The sequence below is a fragment of the Rhinopithecus roxellana genome, chromosome 11 (assembly GCF_007565055.1).
Source record: "Rhinopithecus roxellana isolate Shanxi Qingling chromosome 11, ASM756505v1, whole genome shotgun sequence".
NCBI lineage: Eukaryota > Metazoa > Chordata > Mammalia > Primates > Cercopithecidae > Rhinopithecus > Rhinopithecus roxellana.
The window spans coordinates 56,550,679-56,574,551 of record NC_044559.1 but is presented as its reverse complement, the minus strand read 5'-3'; the positions used below and the strand labels follow the sequence as shown (position 1 = coordinate 56,574,551).

At 37.6% G+C, this 23,873-nt stretch overlaps 1 protein-coding gene across 9 annotated transcripts in view; it reads right to left on the bottom strand.

Annotated features, from left to right (window-relative positions):
• The window catches only part of PARD3 (par-3 family cell polarity regulator), a 341,196-nt gene that overhangs the window by 294,416 nt on the left and 22,907 nt on the right, over positions 1 to 23,873 (bottom strand). For all 9 annotated transcript variants that reach the window (XM_030940996.1, XM_030941003.1, XM_030941000.1 and 6 more), the window contains exon 2: positions 171 to 262. In XM_030940996.1, the coding sequence (XP_030796856.1) occupies positions 171 to 262 (92 nt within the window). The remainder of the gene's footprint in view (positions 1 to 170; positions 263 to 23,873) is intronic.

Here is a 23,873-nt window from a genome sequence, read left to right as displayed (position 1 = left end):
TACATAATTAACTCAAGAGATAAAAGATGTTCTTTATGAAAACAAATCAATGCACGGCATGTCTTTAACTAAGACAAACATTCCTCATGCCATATGCTTTCAGAATACTTGCTGCAATTAATGACGCTACATGTATATTGTAAATTTAGTTGAAACCATCAGTAACTTACTCCAGAGAAAAGTTGGGTATATTCTCCAAACCCGTGTCAGCATGTCCAACAGGTTCAACACGACTGTTATCCTCTTCTGTCCCATCCTCATCCTAGAGGCAGCCAACACAAAGAACAGTACAATCTGTGTTAGGTTTCTTGCTGTAATGTTAAAGGAAACTGGATAAAACGGGAATCTAACAGGCAGTATGATCATGGTAACTGTTTCCTCGAAGAAGGATGACCTTTAATGACAGGATGAGTGTGTGTTGTAAAGAGCTAAAATTGAAAACAAGAGTCTCATGAGATAGTGTATCCCAGAAAGTGAATAAGATATACTATTGGGATAAGGAAAGAAAACAAACATACAAAGAAAAAAACTTATCTTTATGCTAATTTTATTATCTGGTCATTTTTCCCTGCTTTTTCATGTATATTTTAGGAAGTTATTATATATTACTCCATTGTTACGATATATTGATAAACAAATACACATGACATTGGAAATGCATGTTTGAAAACAGCGTCCTACTCAAAACAGTTAAAACAATTACAAACCATAACCATTAACAAAAGCTTCAAAGTCATATTTCTCAGTTCTTGATTCCTACTAACACAGCTCGTCAAAAGGAGCATGCAGTGGTATAGTTCCAGACTTTACAGCCTTCATCCCATACAATTTCACATAAAATTATCCTAAGCCAATCGAGTGATTATTTAGAGGTGTCTGTAAAGGCATTAAGGTCTTAACCATAATGGACCACTTTTGTTTACTTCTGTGCATGAAGGACCAAACAAAAGGACAAGCAAAAGGAACAAAGTACTCAGCCCTCATCCTCCTATGCTTCCTTTGACAAAGGCAGTATTTTGTACAAATTGTTCCAATGTGTTGCAGAAATCCAATAAGTTTGCTGGTGTTTATATATGTCAGTTTATTGAAGTTATACTCTTCTTAGCTTACAAACCAATGATTAGATAGGTGTTCAGACGAGATAATCTGTACTCAAAAAGGTGCCTGTGGAACAAATGTGGTAGGTCACAAAAATAAATGAAAAGCCACCCAAGAATATACCTTCATTTATAATATCGGCCACTGTCTTTTCATTAAAGAGTTCACTATTATTAATAGTTAAAAGTTGGCTTTTCAAAATCATTTGAATAATGATAAAGATACCTAACTGAGATCAATGGACTTACTAGCCAGATTAGAACAGTTAAGAGATCCTCAGATTCTCCAAACACAATGATGGAGACATACTCTCTGGCACCTAGTAGAAGCTCTGTAAATGTTTTGCTAATTAAAGTAAAATCATGCCTAGGAATCTCTGTGGTAATATGTTCCCCAAATGCAACTAAGTAAAATGTATTTAATCCATTTCTTAGAAGTTTATATGCATAATTTGTGTATACATATAATTTGTTAGGTTTATCTTTTCTATTACATAAATTTAACAATGGTGATTTTATTGTGAACTTTTTCAACATAATCCATAGGTGCACATATTGGGAACTTATTAAGTCATCTATATTAGGACAGGAAGTCCAACACCGGAGAAAAATTTTATATTTTCAATCATGCTATTTGAGAGACTCAGTAGAAATGTGTATGCCATCAACAGGAACAACAATCAACAAAATGATAAGCAAGAGTTACACGTTCAAGATACAATGTCCAACAATATATTAAGTCATTGAAGAGATACTAAGAGAAGGCAAAGCAGGCGGTAAGGCCCAGTTGACATTTCCCTTTCAAATCTATGAGAAGTAGAAACTAAGGGCACCAAGCTTTTCTATGAGTCATAGCTGTGCTCTGTGCTTTCTGGATGGTGGAGCTCTGCATGAAGCCAGGCTATTTGATTGATGATGCTGTGTCTTGAGAGGCTCTAATATGTACTTCTCAGTCATCTATCTCCTTTAAGCACCAGCACATAATACATTTCAAAGGTTAACCAGCATCTTGAACCTGCCTGAGAACTGCACGTGGAATGTAAACACGAACTCCCAAAATTATGCTTTTCCAACGGGAGTGGGGGCAGGAAGGAGAGCAAATGTGATTTGTTTATAAACCAGATGTAGCACATAAAAATAATCTTACACATTACAGATCTTTTTTTCACAATTCATTAATAATTTAAGGACTACTGAAATGCCACCAAGATGTATCACCACTTGAAACACCTATGTTGCACTATGAAACAGCCACATAAATGAAATGCCCGAAACTACAATGATAAAAGTCACCGATAATTCACATATTGTTCCCACAGTGGCCATTATCAGGCACCCAAGAGCATGGAGAATATTATTTCATGAAGCTACGCACGGTGTCCAGTTTGGACGGCAACATTCACTGCCCTGAGGCTGAGCTGCAGTGGCTGTGGAACCTCAACTTAGATTTTCCCAACATTAGGACGTGTAAATTATCAGCTCCTATATGGTTTTATTCTATTGTCTGGTACTTTTTTTTTTTTAAGCTGTGACTGAATGTAGTTACTTTTAGCAAGAACTATACACTGAATTCCATTATAACTACAGTAAACAAAGCTGTTATTATGTATGTCAAATCAGTATTTAAGAACTATGCAGTACTGGCCAGATGAAGTGGCTCACGCCTGTAATCCCAGTACTTTCAGAGGTCGAGCTGGGAGGACCACTTGAACCCAGGATTTCAAGACCAGCGTGGGCACCATGGTGAGACCCCACCTCTATTTTTTTTAAAGTAAGAAAAAAATAGAACTATATAGTATTAATTTAAACTAAACAGTGCCAAAGAACTTTCAGATGATACAATCCAGCCATTTTTTTTTTTTCTTTTTCCTTTCCCTACTCTCCATTTCATAGCAGAGTACAGACATTAAGAGCTTGGGTTCAAGCGTTAAACAGACCTGGGCGTGAACAGCAATTCTATCATTTGCCAATTTTATAACCTTATGCAAGTTATGTACCTTTTCATGTTTCTATCCCTTCTTCTGTAAAATATGAACAATATAAACATTTTCCTTGACTGGGTTTAGTGACTCACACCTGTAACCCCAGCACTTTAGAAGGCTGAGACAGACAATGTATCAACACCAGGAGTTCAAGATCAGCCTGGGCAACACAGCAAGACTCAGTCTCTAAAAAAACCAGGTGAGATAGTGTGTACCTGTAGTCCCAACTACTGGGAAGGCTGAAGCAAGAAGAAAGCTTGAGCCCAGGAGTTCAAGGCTGCAGTGAGCTATGACCATGCCACTGCACTCCAGCCTGGGCGACAGAGTTAGACCCCCGTCTCCTCTCTCTCTCTGACACACACACACACACACACACACACACACACACACACACACACACACACACAGTTTAAAAACTCTTCCTCAGGCCGGGCGCGGTGGCTCACACCTGTAATCCCAGCACTTTGGGAGGCCGAGGCAGGCGGATCACGAGGTCAGGAGATCGAGACCATCCCGGCTAACACGGTGAAACCCTGTCTCTCCGAAAAATATAAAAAAATTAGCCGGGCATGGTGGCGGGCGCCTGTAGTCCCAGCTACTCAGGAGGCTGAGGCAGGAGAATGGTGTGAACCCGGGAGATGGAGCTTGCAGTGAGCCAAGATCAAGCCACTGCACTCCAGTCTGGGTGACAGAGTGAGACTATGTCTCAAAAAAAAAAAAAAAAAAAACCCTCTTCCTCTTAGGAATACTGAGAGAATTAGTAAGAAAATCTTCCATACCACAAGCATTACATGGTGCCTGACACATAGTAATTACCCAACAAATGGTAATTTATAAACATTATTGAAGATAGAAATAGATAATACATATATAATATAGAAAACACACCTTGATAAATCTTTTGGGGCAATTATGTACAAATATAAAACGTTTTAAGGGTATATACATGTATTCATCTATTCATACACTGTACCTTGCAAAACAATTTAATATGAAACATATTACCCACTCAATCAAATAAAAAACATATTATTTATAATTTAGAAACTTGCTGACACCTGGTATTTACTGTGCTTTGCTATATACAAAATATTTTCATTGTAAAATGTCTTCAGGACAAGTAAAGAAACCAAGAAAAAGATAACTAAATGCTATATACAATCAAGTACATGGCAACAAGAAGAAAACTCTATGGGGTGGTGGTTGAAGACATTTTCAGAGACAAAGTAGACGTAAAAAAAGTAGGAAGTGTCTAGGATTTTTAACCTACCTGAAAGCAACAGCTTCATCAATGCTGGCAGAAGGCAGAAGATTCCTGGGTCACAGACAAAGAACTATTCACAACTCACAGCCACACCGTTAGCCAGAGTATGACCCTTTTATGTAGTGGTTCCTCCGCTAAGATTCTCACAAGGTGATGTGAAGAGGATCCAGGGACACTGACACACAAAGAAGAACTCTAGGCTCAGGGAACCCAAATCTTTTATACAGACAGGGAGTATTCTTGCTTGCTGCTGTCAGAGGACATCCTATGCCTAGACAGCTCTACAAACATCCTTGAAAAGACTGTCCACATTGAAGGCACCTGTTCTGTTTTTTTTTTTTTTTTAATACTTCCTCCTCTTAGACGAGGCATCTGTACAAAATGCAAGAGAATCATGAGGAGTTATCTCAAAACTGCAGAGTTTAATCGAAGGACTGACAAATGATAGCATGTGGATGATTGCTAGGAGACTAAAACTAGGAATATTATTAACAAATGATTATGATAAAAATGCCTTCTGAATAGTGATACTAAATTATACTAAAAGTCGTATCTTCTATACTGAAAAAAAAATTCAGTGTAGAACTACATGCTTAAAAAGACCAAGCATGAAAGATGAAAGAAACTTTGAGACATGCAAAGAAGATCTTTACTTCCTTCGCATGAACACTTTATTATAAAGCTCTTTTTGGATGTGCTCCAGCAAAATCCAGAAAACACAATAAGAAATCAGTCAGAACCCAAGGAAAGTCCTAGAATATGGGAGAAAGGGCAGTTTAGGGAAGCAAACAGAAACCAGTTCAGATAACAGCAGGAGGATGGAGAGGTCTAGTAAGTACATCTCCATGAGAAAAAAAGAAACTAGTAATTGGTCTGATATTATTCTAAAAGTTCTTTCATTCCCCTTTAGTTTTTCTCTTTTTTGACATGGGGCCTTGCTATGTTGCCCAGTTCTAATCTCAGACTCCTAGGCTCAAACAATCATCCAGCCTAGGCCTCCCAAATAGCTGCGACTACAAGTTTGTACCTCCTCCCTGGGCTCAGTTCTGATACTTTTGAATATTTGAAATATAAAAGGCATCTTGACAGACCTGACACAGAATGCAGGGAGAAAATCAAAAATATATACACAGAAAACAAAGCAACATAAAAAAACTAGGTCCAGGAGAAAAAAAATCTATAGAAGAGGAAGTATAATCAGAGTATCCACTTGGTTATGCAGTGAGCAACTGTCACATTGCCATGTGCTGTGACACAGGCTATTGACTGAACTTAGACGTTGGATGTAACAGCATTGAGAGGATGGGAGCAAGAAACTAGAAGCAGTATAAAAGGAACAACTCTCATCTTCCATATGGCAAGTCAACAGATGTCAGTAACTGGTAATCAGGAAAGAGCAACATAAATATATTATTTAGAAACATGGAAGTAAATATCAGAGCAGACATTTAGGGACAAAGACGGGAACAGTGGCATAGAGAAGCTGTTCGTTTTTATGATAAGTCTTTTAGCATTACGTCTTTATTTTTATTCTGAAATGCCTGCCAAGGGGGTGGAGGGGCTTCTCAGGTCTAACAAACATGCAGACTCTCAAGGTCCCCACAGACCGCCTGGCATTGGATTGACTGTGCAGGGTGTAAGGCAGGAGACTCCACTTGCCAGCAAGGCTGCATCATGCCTTGTTTTCCAGAGGAGTATGCACCCAGAAGTCCTCACAGCTGTGCAGGAGCCATTCTCGTGGGGTCCCCACCAGGCAGCTCAAGCGTGGTGACTCACATCAGGAGGTTGCAAGAGCTAGCACGGATGAAAAGCCTCATGCCCCAGAGAAGCCAGTGTCTCTTGGAACAATGCCACAGATGTAAGCTGCTTCTCAGATATTTATAGTTTTTCAAGTCTTGATGTGATTTACCAATCAGTGGTTACTTTTGCCATAAAAAGGCAATTGACATACTACCTTTATTAGGATTCGGGGGGGGGGGGGGCAAAAAATAACTGAAGTTTAACTTGTCATTCAGAAATTGGAAAAGAGCCAGGCACGGTAGTGTGCGCCTGTAGTCTCAGCTACTTGGGAGACTGAGGCAGGAGAATCACTTGAGCCCAGGGAGTTCGAGGCTGCAGTAAGTTATGTTCATACCACTGCACTCCAGGCTGGGCAACAGAGTGAGTCCTTATGTCTAAAAGAAAGAAAAAAAATCCAAAAACTTAAGTGATCCTACCACAAAAAAGTACAGGACTTGTAACTAGAACACTTGAGACTAGAATCCTGCCTCCATCTCTCACCACAGAAAACAGGAACACAAACCGTACTGTCTAATTCAGAGGAACACTATAAAATTTAGTCTAGAAACCAGTCATCTGCATATCTACATTCAAATTCTGAGGTCCAAGAAGTAAATATTTTGGATATTTATCACTTGAAAGAAAAGCCTATATGTATCATTTAAAAACTGTTTTATAAAAATTAAAGTTATAGCCGGGCGCGGTGGCTCAAGCCTGTAATCCCAGCACTTTGGGAGGCCAAGACGGGCGGATCACGAGGACAGGAGATCGAGACCATCCTGGCTAACACGGTGAAACCCCGTCTCTACTAAAAACTACAAAAAACTAGCCGGGCGAGGTGGCGGCGCCTGTAGTCCCAGCTACCCGGGAGGCTGAGGCAGGAGAATGGCGTGAACCCGGGAGGCGGAGCTTGCAGTGAGCTGAGATCCGGCCACAGCACTCCAGCCTGGGTGACAGAGTGAGACTCCGTCTCCAAAAAAAAAAAAAAAAAAAAAAAATTATTCATAACAGTAAAATATTTTAATCAGTTCAAATATATTGCTAAAAATCACTCAATGAAATGTTCTTTTTCATACTTTTTAGAATCCCTCCAAGATTTTCCTAACTTAATGAGAGACATGTTAACTATTAGTGAGCTATGGTATCCTAGAGAAAATATTTATTAGGATGTTGACAGAGTGAATTAAAGCACTTTTTCTTTGGATTACATTTGGTGAAAAATAATTCCAAAGGGAATCTGTTTCCAAGTCTCCTAGGTATCACAAATAGGATTCCAGAAGGCGTTCGTGTTAATGTCCCAACTACTTGATTAACTGGCCGAATTGCCAGGAAAAAGTAATTTCCCATCATATATGGAAAACAATTGAAAACATCTGTGGGAGAAAGGTCTTCACAATTCAAAATGATAAATCTATAGCAACCTTCCAAAGAAATAAAATCAGGAAATGTGTAATACCATTTTAATTCATGATCATTACATTCTGCCAGAATAAAAACATTCATGAAAAAATGCAAATACTTTTAGAAAAGACAATATTAGGTAAGATATAATAATATAACAATATATAGCAAAAATGAGATATTTTATAATTAAAAATATTCCCTTGTAGAGGGAAATTAATACTTGTTATACTTTTAGACAAAGTCCAGTTCCTTATAATATAAACTATGCTCTACTGAACAAAGCTCAACATCAAATTATTTAGGAGTCTATGAAGAATTATTCAGTGCCTGTAATGTAATTACTGTATATGAGCGTCATCCCCTCAACCAGATTCCTACTATTCTTATCTCAAGCTAGTACTGATCAAATGCAGTATGTAACACAGTCCATGAAATTTCCATTTCCCAGAGAAATGAAATGCCTCCTGTCTTGCTACATACACAACATGACTCCACACAACCAAAAGCAAAAGAAGAACAGATGGTGCTGATTTATGAAAGCTATCTAACCACAGAGAACAACAAAAAGTATGCATCTTTGCACCAGTTCCATGCATAACGGAATCTTAAAATTCAGTTCCAATATGTAAGTCTTCTCATTGATTATTAGGATTCCAGAACATGAAGGAATCCTCTTGGAAGATATTTGATCCAACATCCAAAAGTACACTGCAATTTGTCTTCACATTCTTCTTCCATTTTGCCTGTCATCAATGATCCACGTAGGAAGATTTACATATTGATGCTTAATAAGAATCACTGAATCTAATAACTAGTCCCAGCACCTCACCTGCCGTCATCTGCCACATTCCCATACATATTTATCCCAGATGACCACTCAAGCAGATACCACCATGCCAGGAACACCGGCACCGCTTGTTTTGCAAGAAGTGTGTCTGCACTGTTCAGGGTTCTCCCACGATACACTAGTGACCAAGTGGCCACCCTCTAGTTGACATGATTTTATTCAGACTAATCAATCTCTTTTCAGAAGTGGCTTACTTACCAGAGTAACATTTACTTTTCTTTTGAAAATAAAACTCATTAGCTATGTATTTATTGCATTGTCCTTAATTCCCAGTATATGATACAAATGTGAAACAAAAAATAAGATATTAAACAAATACTATAAAGTATTACACATGTTGTATTTGATATGACAGCTGAGCACAGTAACAAAAAAAAACATGGATTTTGCATGCAGAATCATTTTGACAAGTTATTTAACTTCTCTGTGCCTCAGTTTACTCATTTATAAATTGTGGAAAGTAATAGTATCTATCTCAGAGTTTCCATAAAAATCAAATGAGCTAATTGAAGTACTCAGAAAACTGTCTTGTAACTATTAAGGGCTAACTAGGTGCTAACACCACCCTCTAGATAAATTTAAAAAAGAAAATGGGAATTTGATAACATATTTGTTTTAAAAAATAAGTGTCCTTTATCTTCTGTGGCACAAAAGTTTGGTTACAGTGATTAAAGAACACCAGGCTCTCCAGGATACTGTTGTACTGATGTGAGATGATTTCTGTCTTTTCCTCTTACCTTTGGTGTTTACTTCCAGTTTTTTGAGATCATATAGGTTTTTCTTTTCTTACATAGTAATAATAAAATATAAATACTGCAATCATTAAAGAAACAATTTTTAATGATTCAATATTCTATCAGGTAAATATATCATCGTTTCACAATTCACTCATCAAAGAACATTTCAACTCCAGTAACTGATAGATTTCTAAATAAAAACATTTCAATATTTAGGATTCATTTCTTTGAAGGAAGTCTATAACGTAATGTTTAAATGGCATGATCGTTTTAAGGTAGCCAGTATCAAACTACTTTCAAAAATGACCAAGCCAATTGATATCATTACCAGCCTCTTATTAAACTGTTCATCTCACAACTTTTATTTTCTGTGTTAAGAGACAATTCTCCATTTGTCTCTTAAAAATCTGCATGTCTTGCAAACAGAGGCACTGATTGCTTTTGTTCTGGACTTGCTTTTCAAAGGTATCTGTACAGAGATGAGCCGTGGGAGACAGACACAGTGTCTCCCTCCAGGGCCAAGGGCAGTGAGTCTTGCTTATGGCCATTATAATAGATTCCTCAGCTCAGAGTCCTCTCCTGTAACATTACCCATAGAGCATGCAGGCATCCATCTGGGCCCAAGGGCATCACTTCCATAGGTCAAGAGAGTAGGGAGAACTGAACCAAATATGCTGATGCTTACGTTGCATGCTGTGCTAAGAGTAATACAATTTCTCATCTCTGACCTAGGAGCCTCATGTCTTCGGTCAGCAACCATGAAACCAAGGCAGGCTAACTTGTTAGCCTGCAAGTAGGATAATATCTTAGATCCTTCTCAGTTCTTAGCCAGCTGCTCTAATAGACAGAGATGGGGGAGGAGGGAGATAGGGAGATAGACAAAAAGACACACATACCCCTTTTCCCCTTTAATCTATCAGCAAAAAGTCTTGCTGCTATTCTAGCTGGAATTTAAGATTGCAAGTGAGATTGAAGATATCATAGTGAAAGTTAAGTTTATATGTCAACTTGACTGGGTCCCATGACACCCAGACATTTGGCCCAACATTATTCTGGATGTGTCTGCCAAGGTGTTTCTGAAAGAGATTAACATTTAATTCAGTAAACTGAGAAAAGTCCAGTGTCCTCCCTAATGTGGATGAGCATCATCCAATCATTTGGAGACCTGAATAGAACAAAAAGGCTGAGGAAGAAGAGATACTGGTCTTTTCTTGCCTTTGGACTGAAGTATCAGATCTTCTGGGGGACTAGAGCTGCAGGCATTTGGGCTGATCCTTACACCATTGGTTCTCCTGGGGGTCCTCCTTGGTGACTGCAGGTCTTGGGACTTTTCAGACTTCATAATCACATGAGCCAATTCCTTATAGTAAACGTTATATGTGTGTATATATCTGTATATATCTAAAGAGATACATATCTATATATATAGATAGGTAAATATAATCTCCATTCTACCAGTTCTGTTTCTCTGAAAAACCGCAATACAATCACATTTGTGGAATGATTCCATATACTCTTTTGCAAGTTTATCTATGTATCAAGACTTTTTTTCTAAATATTTTAACAAAATCTTTATAAGCTAATCGTGTGTATGTGTGTGTCTGTGTGTGTGTGTGTGCTGTGTATGCGTGTGTATATTTCCTCCTTTTTTAAGAGACAGGGTCTCATTATTCTGTCACCTAGGCTGGAGTGCAGTGGTATAATCATAGCTTACTGCAGCCTCAAACTCCTGGGCTCAAGCAATCCTCCTGCCTCAGCCTCCTGAGTGGCTAGGACTAAAGATGTGCACCATCACACCTGGCCAATTTTTTAAATGTTTATACAAACTGGGTCTCAGTATGTTGCCCATTTTGGTCTCTAAGCCCTGGCCTCAAGCAATCTTCCCACCTTGGCCTCTCAAAGTGCTAGGAATACAGGCATGAACCCCGGCACCAGCCAAACTAGCCATTAATCCCTTAGATATCATACAGATTTTACCAAGCAACGGCATGTTTTCATTTTATGTAAAATGAAGATGCTGAAACAAGAGAATAACACTTTTTAAAAAGCAATGTAGTGTCTTCATTCCTTTCCCTCCGCTTTCATAAGGACCCACACACCACCTCCTGCTCCACCTTCCTTTTCTCCCAGCCCCAGCAGACATCCACTATGTGCATTAAGGTGTAACCTTTAGAAATATTTCTAACCAGAAATGGTCTTGAGAAAAGAACTGTTTAAAAGTGGTGACAGCACAGAACGTCCATTTCAACAAACTTATTTATTACTAAAATACCTTGAATCAGAGAAATGAATTAAATGCTGGGAAAATCATTTCATTAGATTTAATAACCATATCATTTGCTTTTGATTACATAATTTGGCCCAATTATGTTAGCACTTTTGGTTTCCTCAGGTTCTTCCCTTAGGATTTAATTAAATCCGGGACTCATATTTACAAATGGACTAAAAGAACTTCAGCTCACTTTATATGAAACATTTTCATATCAATATTTACCAGAAAGAGATGCCTCAGAGAAAGAGACATTATAATTTTTAGAAAAATGATTAAACAAATGATACATAGGACAAATAAGAAATAGAAAATAAAGAAGATACTACTTTCACTTACAAAAATAAAAGATTTGAAATATTTGTTTAGGTCATACTGGGGGATCAGAACTGTTTTACTCTTGAAACGTTTACTCTTAAAATGTTCAGATAAAAGAGGATCAAGATGACTGCTTATTTGTTCTCCAAATAATAGACTAGGGTGAACTGGGTTACTAGCAACAGAAATTTTCTCTCTTGAAAAAAAGTTTATTAGGCAGCCCTTCAGATCTATAATATATATTAATTAGACTTTGTAACTGATAAGAAACTAAAGTCAATTTTAAAATATCGGACTGTAGGTATATTTTTAAAAACCATCACATCTATGCATTAACACCGGACTCTAGAGCATGGATGTATTTAATTGTGTGTAGGAACAATGGGCAGTACAGTCACACAAAGACAAAGACAAGGAAAGTGAGTTCAGAAGCCTTTCACACTTTCCTGGAAAGTCAGCTCAGTCTTTTGTTATTCAGATTAGCGTTTCAAGGGCCAGCTCTACCTTTCTTTTTCTTTTTTATTTTTTTCCCCACTTATTCAAGAAACCTTTTGAATACCAGATACTATTTCCTATTCAAATCCCTGAATCTGTCATTAGTCAATATCTAAAATAAGTCTCATAGCTCTTTTGTCCAGATTCTTCTTTATCTCTAAGGGTCCCGAGTTGCCTGCCTCACAGGTCTGTATCACCATGCTGAGTTTCACAGACTTAGGTCTGTGCCTTGGACATTAAGTAGGAAACCCACTCCTCATGTGGCCAAACCATTTTGGCTCTGTTCTCTATCATTCTGAAAATCACCCCTATATATGAGGATTTTTTTAAAACATTGGAAGTGCAAGGGAAAGGGGGAGCAAGTTGATGACTATAAATATTCTTTAGAGTAGCAAGTCAGATATTAGTAAAATTCTACCCTAAAAGAATCATTAAACCATGAGAAAACTTGTGATACTAGTAATAATATTGCAAATGTCAAAGTAGTTGAGTTCAACAATTGACAAGGTCAACGAGATTAATAGTTAACTATATCATTTCTTCTGACAGTTTAAAAGAAACCCCATCTAGCCTGGGCAACCCAGTGAGACCTTGTCTTTACAACAAAGAAACACACACACAAAAACTGGCTGGGGGTGGTAAAACCTGCCTATAGTCCCAGCTACTCAGGAGGCTGAGGTGGAAGGATCACTTGAGCCCCAAAGGTCTACACTGCAGTGAGCTATAATCATGCCACCGCAGTCCAGCTTGGGTGACAGAGCGACTCCAGCCTGGGTGACAGAGCAAGATCCTCGCTCTTAAAAAAAAAAAAAAAGGTGGGGGGGGGGGTGCAGGGAAGAGAAATAAATATCATCAAGGTACAGAGTACAAATCATATTTAAAAAATAGAAGCATGTCTACTGTATCCACATGCCCAAGAAGAGCACTGCTATGGCTCAGCTGTCTTCTCAAGGCACTTAAAACCCCATGATGTTGCTGGCCATAAAATTTCCTAAAGGAACACTCAGTTGGCCCTGCAACTCAGATAGGACTGAGAAGTTGGAAAGGATCAGTTTTAAATCACATCCTCGGGGCAAAACCCTAAGGTTTCTATAAAAGCTGAATCTACTGACCACAATTAACAACAATCTGGCTGAGTGTGGGCTCACACCTGTAATCCCAGCACTTAGGAGGCCAAGATGGGCTGATCGCTTGAGCCCAGGAGTTCAAAACCAGTCTGGGCAACACAGTGAGACTCAGTCTCTATAAACAAAAAATTAAAAGAAAATATAAACAATCTATTGCATATTTCAAAACAGAAAGTAGAGAGGACTTGAAACATACCCAGAGAAATGGTAAATACTCAAGGTGATGGACATGCCCAGTACCCTGATCATTATACCTTTTATGGATATAACAAAATATTGCATGCATATGTATTATATATTTAGGAAAAAATAAAAAAAAATTTTAAAGCAACATCACTAAGTAAGTACTGGGAAAAGGAAACTGAAAAGACCTCCCCAAGTGCCTCCATATCACAACTCTTCCAGGGACTCATGGGGAGAGGAATGGTGGTAGGCAGACCAGACACGCAGATGCAGACATGCAGATTCATTTGCAGTAACCAGAAGTTTGATCTTACAGGTGAAAAACAACAATCTATGCAAGAAACAGACTGTTAAAGCCATGACCAGGAGGAAGAACCACCAACTTCTGGAGGAACAACCACCAATGCATAGGAACTGGTATGAAGAAATGAGAGAACCAGGAGCGTGCTAATAAACATCTAATAGAATCTCCAAAAAAAAAAAAAAAAAAAAAAGGAGGGGGGGAGCCCTATATGTAGTGTTTGTTGATACCTGTGGCACAAACACACCCACCCTGGCAACCAATATAGTGTCACTGAACACAGACTTGGGAAGACACATGCACAGTCAGCTCAGGAGAAGGGAGAAGCCAGCCAAGTGAATGAAGTGGTACTTGAGTACCATTAAAAAGAAAAGAAAGAGTTCCTAGAAGATCAATAAATAAGCAAAACCAATAATATAAAGTATCGACACTCTGAATCATACTCATAGTTGGCCAGATTATTGCTTTTATATGTATTGTTTTGCATTCTAGAAAGCCTATTCATATATCACATGTTTAAATGTTACTTGAACCAACAAATGCAATGCTATCAACCAATGAATTTAAAACAAACCAGTCAAACAGCAAAGAACAATTCTTATCTAAAAAGGAACCTGAATTGCATAAAAGACCAGTAGAAAGGGATTAAACAGCACAGTGCCTCTGCTCATAGTTATGGCACCAAAGTGGGATTAAGGAAAGCAGGCACTTGGAAGGGACACAACTTGGGGTGGCATTGCACTCCAAAATCTACCCATCAGCAAAGTGGTCCCGAACACAGAATTGCTATTTGGTGTTTTACAAGTATACCTGTTAAGTGCATACACACCGTCTGGAGAAAACAGTTTATCTTACGGATATTACACTTAAATACTAAAAACAACTTTACATGGAGGGTACCCTCAGAGGGTAAAGATGGGTAGGAGGACAGAAGGCATTAACTGAGTGGTCATAGATTTAAAAGCCTTCATGAATCCGCCAGGCACTATACACATGCTGTTCCTATTCTAGGAACAGAGAACTGCAGCTCAGAGTAGTTAGATAATCCATCTCCTGTCTGTACTATCAATCCACGAAGTCAGCTGTCTACGTGTATGTAGGTCTACCCTCCTCAAAAGAGAGCTACTTAAGAATAGGACACACCACTTGCAAAGAGAGTGCAAAATACACATTGCCAAAATCACAAGATGTAAATAGGAAATAGAGTTTACTGGGGAAGGCGTCACAGGTAGGGAAGGAGCAGAGAGAGTCCCACAATAACTCAAATCTTGTCATGTCACAGTCAGCTATGCTTTGAGCAGACATAACTAGACTAGATGCACTCTTAAAAGAGGTCCAGAGGAGTGGCCCGTTTCAGTGACACTTCACACCAATACAAGGAGGGCAGGGGGGACTTTGCAGACAACATCACTAACAACAAACAACATGAGTTGCCTGATCAAAATGAGACCATGTCAGAAAAAGGCAGCCTGCAGAGATGAGAGGTTCTATATTAACAGTGAGCAAACAGCTCTTCATTAAGCACCTATCAGGGCCAGGCTTCCCTCAGGCATCTTTGCACCTACAGCATCTAGCTCAGTCCCTGACTCTAGTGTTCAGCTGTCCAGAATGCACTGGATTACTAAGGGAACGACCTAATGCAAAATGAAAATGAAAACCTAACCACACACTGCCCAGTATTAACATTGACATCCATTTGCTAGAGAGAGAATATGGAAGGTGAGACTATGAACGAATAGAGATGGCTGCAAATAAAATAGTGTATGAATTTTGTGACTTTAAATACCTTTAAAAAAGATGGTATTACATCACAAACTACAATGGCCAGATTGAAATGTCTTTGCAAAATTATAACAGTAGGAATCTGACATACTTGACTTCATCTTGCTTCTGACCTCCAAACTGTCCTTGGTCATTCCTGGCCATAGGCCAAGCTAACTTTGGGAGGAATTTAGTTTATAGTTTAACTTTAAAGCAAGGATGATAACAGGGGACCCTTTACTCATAACTCAATAGATCCTGTGGTCCCACCCAGAGGCACTAGGAATGATTCCCCCACCCCTATGATTTCATCCCCAACCAATAAGCAGCACCCATTCCCCAGCCCTCTGCCCACCAAATTGTCCACAAAAACCCTAAGCTTCAAGCCTTCCGGGAGACTGACTTAAGTTATAACTCCAGTTCTTCAGCATGAACCAGCACTGTGTCAATTAAACTTTCTCTACTGTAATGCTGTGGTCTCAGTGGACTGATTTTGTTTGTGCAGCGGGAATGAAGAACCCATCAGGCGATTACAATATTCAGGTAAGAATAAATTCACTTTGCAGTTTTAAAAAGTCACAGAAAAGAACATGGTTTACACTGAATTTCCTATGCTCAAAATTTTTATTTGGGAAAACTTCAAACCTCAAGGAAATTGAAAGAATATGCTCAACATCATACCCCTTTCACCTATGAACCACCAACATTGTGTCTCTTCTCTAATGATTTTTTTCTTATTTTTGAATAATTATGTTTAAGTTGCAACAGAAATTCTTAAAGGTGATTTGAAGGTAATGGATTAATTATTTTCAAAATAAAGAAAATGTAATTTCGATTGTTTGGATTTATCTTGAACTTGAGGAAATTTTTGAAAGGAAATAATGAGTGCATTTGTCTTAATGGTTTTCAATTACCAACTGCATTTATTACTGTTCAGCTTTTCTGACTTTTCACCACAAAAAGCAGCAAATAGGCTCATTCTAAATTCCACAGGTACTTTTCAATGTGGTACAAATAGAAATATCCTTCCTTAACCAAGTTACCAATGTGATTTTATAAAAAATTTCAACAGAGGAAACATGACCAATGACCCATCCAGAAAAAATAAAGTTCTTCTTTCAGAGTCTGGAGAAAGTAGCAAGACAAGTCTAAAATAAAATTTTAGAAATTAAATATACAACATCTTCTTTCAGTAAAAGCATTATTTATTAAAACTTAAGTTCATAAAAATAAATCTATTTCATAGCTATTCATTTTCAACAATTTGTCCTAACTGAAAAAAGAGTGTAATTCTACACTCTAAAAGCAAGAATAGTAAACTTCAAAATTTAAAAAGTAAATTTTAAGTGTCTATCATTTAACTTTTCAAGACAGTAAAGTGCCATGCATGATTATATTATATATTCTTTATTTTTACATATTTACTATTTGAGACACGGTCCTGTTTCATCGCCTGACTGGAGTGCAGTGGCTTGATCTTAGCTCAATGCATACTAGACCTCCCGGGCTCAAGCGATCCTCCCACCTCAGCCGCCTGAGTAGCTGGAAGTGCAGGCACTCACCACCACGCCTGGCTAATTCTTATATTTTTGTAGAGATGCAGTTTCACCATGTTGCCCAGACCAGTCTTGAACTCCTAGGCTCAAGCGATCTGCCCACGTAGGCCTCCCAAAGTGTTGGGACTACAGGTATGAGCCACCACACCCAGCATATATTCTTTATTTTGCACATTAACCACATTTCCAATGGGAATGTGAAATAACTGTTAATCTGCAAGCCTTAATCTTATATCTCACAAACATGAGCAAATAAATTAGAGGTCTACTTAAATATTCATGAGTATTAATCTTTAGAAAATTACCTAAATCTGTTTCAGAAATGTTTAACTCACTAGTCTTTATCGAGTGACTAACTTCAAATCATTGTAGCTGACATAAAAACATTTGTCTAGTGTGTTCCACTTTCAGAGGGCAAGTAACTCCAACCTTGTCCCCTGAGAGAGCTTTAGAATTTCTGTATTTTTTGGAGACAGTGTCTTTCTCTGTCACTCAGACTGGAGTGCGGTGGCATAATCACAGCTCACTGCAGCCTCCACCTCTTGGGCTCAAGCAATCTTCCTGCCTCTGCCCCCTGAATAGCTGGAACTACAGGCACATGTCACCATAACTGGCTAATTTTTGTATTTTTTTGCATAGACAAGGTCTAACTTTGTTGCCCAGCCCAGGCAGGTCTCGAACTCCTGGGTTCAAGCAATCCAACTGCCTAAGCCTCCCAAAGTGCTGGGACTACAGGCATGAGACACTGCACTTAGCCTATAAGTTTTAATAGAAGACATGTGTTCATAAAATTAAATTTAAAAACCATAATAACTGTTGAATATTAAAATCTTAAAATTTGTCATCAAGTAAATTATAAATAAAAGCAAAGGTTCAGTGTTGAGGGGAGAATGGATAAGAAGTAATGCAAAGAAACAGGCTGGGTGCAGTGGGTCATGCCTGTAATCCCAGCACTTTGGTAAGCCGAGGCAGGCAGATCACCTGAGGTCAGGAGTTCAAGACCAGCCTGACCAATATGGTGAAACCCTGCCTCTACTAAAAATACAAAAATTAGCCAGACATGGTGGCATATGCCTGTAGTCCCAGCTACTTGGGAGGCTGAGACAGGAGAACTGCTTGAACCCAGCAGGCAGAGGTTTCAGTGAGCTGAGATTGCGCCACTGCACTCCAGCCCGGGTGAAAGAGTGAGACTTTGTCTCAAAAACAAAACAAACAAAAAAAAAAAAAAAAAGAAAAGAAGTAATGTGCAAAGAAACATTATTTAAGGCAGGGAAAACCAATCTATTTCAGTTTGGAGTGTATGTAGGTCTATTTAGAAAATGTTCTAAATATTAAGGAGTTACTAGGTAGTATTCTGTCATTATTAAGTAGTTTCATAAAATATTTAATTAGTGGTAAAATATATAAAATACAATATTTCACCCTACATTTCTATTTCAACTCTCCCTTCAGAAAGAATTAACCATCATTACAATTTGGAAAACAATTCTCTATTGTTTTATATATAGGACATACCCATATACTCAAATGCAACTTTTCACAAGAATTAAAACATACAAATTATGTAAAACTTTTTCTTTTTACTTAACAACATGTGTTGCAAATATTTCAATACCTACGAATTTATTTTTACCTCAACCATATTGAATGATTAATTGATTGATTGAGACAGAGTCTTGCTTTGCTCTGTCAGCCAGGCTGGAGTGCAATGGCACAATCTTGGCATACTGCAGCTTCTGCCTTCTGGGCTCAAGTGATTCCTCTACCTTAGCCTCCAGAGTAGCTAGTACTACAGATGCATGCCACCACACTCGTCTGGTATTTTTAAAATTTTTATAGAGATAAAGGCTCACTATATTGCCCAGGCAAAATCAATTGTTTTAATAGCTGCAGAGTATCCCCACAGTGCAAATATAAAATCACTGATTTAGTCACTCCTCCATTAATGGACACTTAAGCCTGTTTCTAGCACCTTGTCTTTACTGCTACAATTAGCATCCTTATTCACGTGCAAATATTTCTGTAGATACCTAAAGAGGGATTTCTTTATTCCTACTTGTTTCAGTAAATTATTCACTCTGATCAAGAACATTCAAACTTTTAACAATCAGTTTATACATGGGAGACAGATGCCCAAGATAAGGGTATATGATCTTAAAGAGGATGAAACAGTTAAACAAATGACTCAGAGATCATGATCCTGGAATTCTTTGGGCCTCACTATGTTTGCATCCACACAAGGGTTCCTGCTTTTAAGTTTACTGAATGTGCAGCATTATGGGCAACTATTTAAATGACTGACAACAGGAGTCCTCTCTCGATGGTCACTGCCTAATCAACTTTGTTACATATTTTACATGTACAATGATTCTTGTAGAAATTAATAAAAACACATCACTTGCATGTACAAATAGAAGACAAAGACTACCGTGGCAATTTGTACTGTGTATTTATAACAAATATGTAAGCATTAAATCCCACAGTTCGGTTTCTTGTCTTAAATGGTGACATTCAAAAATATAAGCATGTTAATATGTTCAGAACAAATTTTAATAGTCTTCAATCCGTAATTTTAAACTGCAAAACAGGCCAGGAGTAGTGGCTCACGTCTGTAATCCCAACACTTTGGGAGGCCAAAGTGTGGGGGATTGCTTGAGCCCAGGAGTTTGAGACCAGCTCAGGCAACATCACAAGGCCTCATCTCTACAAATAAAAAAAAAAAAAATTGGCCAAGCGTGGTGGTGTGCACCCATGGTCCCAACTACTCGGGAGGCTGAGGTGGAACTGCTTGAGCCTGGGTGCTCAAGGCTGCAGTGAGCTGTGATCATGCCACTGCACTCCAGCCTGGGCAACAAAGCAAGATCCCGTCTCAAAACAAAACAAAAATGACATGCAAAGCATAATTTATCTTTCCAAAATGATCCCAAGGAAAACTGCAAACTGAACTAGCATTTACGAATTATTAATGTGTATTATACAAGTTATTGTACTGGTTATTAATAATTGTCATAACTATTTAAGTAAATTATAATATTTAAAGTAAATATAAAATATAAAATTATTTAAATAATAATTAGTAATGATTAGTTATATTAGTTATTAATAATTATACTAGTTATTAATGTAGATTGCATGGTTCATATACAACTGAAAATGAGCATCCATTTTTTTTTTCATTCAACTTAAAAGCATAGGGATCACTATGGCTTGAAGTAAACTTTGGGTCTGGTCTGTTAAAGTGAAAATCGCTAAAAGCCATGAACACTTTTCCTAGCTGCAAGCTCATTAAACAATATATCTTATTTATGAATTCAGAGAGAATTCTCACCCTGAATCATTCACTTATTTATTCAATTACTGAATGCCTATGATATGCTAAGGGCCATCCCAGGTGCTTAGAACAGATGAGTGAACAAAACAGAAAAGATTTCTGCCCTTCTGAAACTCATATTTTAATAGGCAGGGAAAGAAAATATACAATAAATGTAAAGAACTGTATGTATGCTAGTGCTATTAAAAATGAGTAAGGTAAGGAGACCCAGGAATATAGAATTTTGAAGAGGTGAGGACATCGCAGAGGCAGCAAGATAAAGTTGTAAACAGAGGTCAGAGAAGGTCTCAGTGAGGAGGTGAAATTCAAGTAAGACTTGAAGGATCCAGGAGAATTAAGCAAGGGGATAGCTGGGTAAAGCAATTTCCAGGCAGAGGACCAGACCAAGGGCCCTAAGGAAGGAACAGATTTCACAGACTTCCCACAGCACATCCAGGGACACCCACTCTCACCCCTGGGAATCTCAGGTTTATGAATAATCCACCTTTGTCTCTGCAGTTATAATTTAGTAGATAATATCATGGATTTTAAAGTTAGAAAGGCTGAGATTTAAAGCCAAGGTATATTTACTGTGTGACCTTTAGCAAATAATATGGTGTTCATAACTCAAGTTCCTCATCCAGAAAATTGATGTAATAATCCTAACGTCTACCCCATAGGATCTGTTTAAAAATAATGTACATAAAGAACTTAGAGGGGTAAAATTCAAGACATGCTAGTTCTTATCAGATATGAACCCAAAGCACAGGTAACAAAAGCAAAAATACACAAACAAGATTGCATCAAACTAAACTAAAAAGCTTCTGTATAGCTAAGGAAACAATCAACAGAGTAAAAAGACAATATATGGAACAGAAGAAATATTGGGAAATTATATCTCTCATAAGATATTAATATCCAAAATAAATACAAAAAAAACCTCAAGCAACTTAACAAAAAGAAAACAAATAACTCAATTTAAAAATGGGCAAAGAATCGGAATAGACATTTCTCAAAAGAAGACATATGAATAGCCAACAGGTATATGAAAAATGCTTAACATTTCTAATCATCAGGGAATTGCAAATTAAAACCAGAATGACATATCACCTTCCACCTGTTAGAATGGCTATTATCAAAAAGATGAATGATAACAAGTGCTAAAGAGGATGAGGACAAAGGGAATCCTTGCATTCTGTTGGTGGGAATATAAATTAGTACAGCCATTATGAAAAGGGGTATAGAGGTTCTTCAAAAAGTTAAAAAACAGTGCTATTATATAACCTAGCAATCCAACCACTGGGCATGTATCCATAGAAAATGCAATCAGTATGTTGAAGAGATAGCTGCACTCACATGTTTATTGCAGCACTATTTACATTAGCCAAGATACGGAATCAACCTATCTTGTTGTTTATCAATAGACCCTGAATAAGAAAAATGTGTAATACACAGATACATACATACACACACACACACACACACACACACACACAACAAAATACTGTTCTGCCTTTAAAAAGAAAGAAATCTATCACTGTGGCAACATCAACGATAGTGGAGGACATTATGTTAAGTGAAATAGGCCAGGGACAGAGAGACAAATACTGTATGATCTCACTCATTGTGGAATCTAAAAACACTGAACTCATCAAATTTGGTAGAGAGTGGAATTGTGGTTACCTGGGGTTAGGGGGATGGTGGGTGGGTGGGGATGTGTTGGTAAAAGTATACAAAATTTCCATTAGGAGTAATAAGTTCAAGAGATCTGCTGTGTAACACAGTGACTGTAGTTAATAACAATATACTGCATACTTGAAAACTACTAAGAAAACAGATTTTAAGTGTTCTCGCCACACAAAATAAATGAAGTATGTGAGGTATTACATGTCTTAATTAGCTCAACTTAGCCATTCCATAATACATATACATAAATATATATATATTTCAAATCAAGTAATGCATAATAGATACATTTTTGTCAATTAAAATGTTTTATAAAATTTGAAAAGGAATAATTCTTGTAATTACTGTTATTAACCAAAAAGTACCCTAAATATAGCACAATGATTCACATATACACAAATACATACACAATTGAATTTGGGTGTGTTTTTAAAAAGCTAGTAATGTTATTACTATTATCAAAATTGTTTTTATGAGAACCAGAGTTTCAAGTAGTTAAGTCAAATTATGCAACAACTACCTAGGTTTTCCAGACCACCTTAAAATCATAGTGGTGTTTTACAACTCACAGAACCGTTATTAAAGTTCAAATATTAACAATCTGGCAAATTTATAATCACATGGGGAATTGAAAAGAAATCATGAAACTCTGGTCTAATTTTTATCTACTTATTCATAGGAAGTCCCCAAGCAGTATTATTCCAGCAAAAGCAACTCACCACAGACTAAAGATTAACCCTTAAATTCCCTTTTATTTTTAAGGTCATATATATTTCTACATTTGCAACTGTTGTTATCGTATATTAACACCTTACCTAATATAATACAAACCTAACAGAAAAGTCAAAGAGCAGCTAAAAATTGATGAACACTTCCATTCTTTTCTTACATACAGCAATGCATGCAGGAGATAAAAAATAAAATCACCAGTCATATCATTTTCTCTAACAAACAAATATAAAGAGTTTCTTAGCATGAACAGAGATTTTAGTAGGAGAATCCCCAGGGATAAGAATCAAGACCAAAGTTATTTAATACATTCATAATAATCTGTTGGAAGAAAGATTATTCTTCCAACAGATTATTGGCAACAAGATGTATTCCAGTAACAGAAAACCATTTAGGTAAGTAGAAACCAGAGGGTCTTTGAAAGACTCCAGAAGGAACAAATCAAATATGAAGCATGATGAAATTTGGCTTAGTAATTCAAGTAATCAAGATTCTAACTTTTATTTATTTATTTATTTATTTATTTGAGACAGAGTCTTGCTCTGTCAACCAGGGTGGAGTACAATGGCATGGTGTCAGCTCACTGCAACCTCTGTCTCCTGGGTTCAAGCAATTCTCATTCCTCAGCCTCAGCGGTAGCTGGGACTACAGGCGCACACCACCACACTGGGCTAATTTTTGTATTTTTAATAGAGACGGGGTTTCATCGTGTTGCCCAGGCTGGTCTCAAACTCCTGACCTCAGGTGATCCACCCACCTCAGCCTCCCAAAGTGCTGAGATTACAGGGGTAAGCCACCGTGCCTGGCCTAACTTTAAATTTTGAGCAAAAAGACCTATGACATGAGCAATAGCTCTTTCCTATCAGCAGTCAACTGGGCAGAAGTCTCCTTTACTATTTAAAAAATTAAAACAAAGAAGCTTCCTCTATTTCTCTTAGCAATCCACATTTCATGCCTCCCATTTTCTTCATAGCCTCCTAGAAACCTGGGGCATGTCCCTCCATTCTACTGATACTGCTGTGAACTAT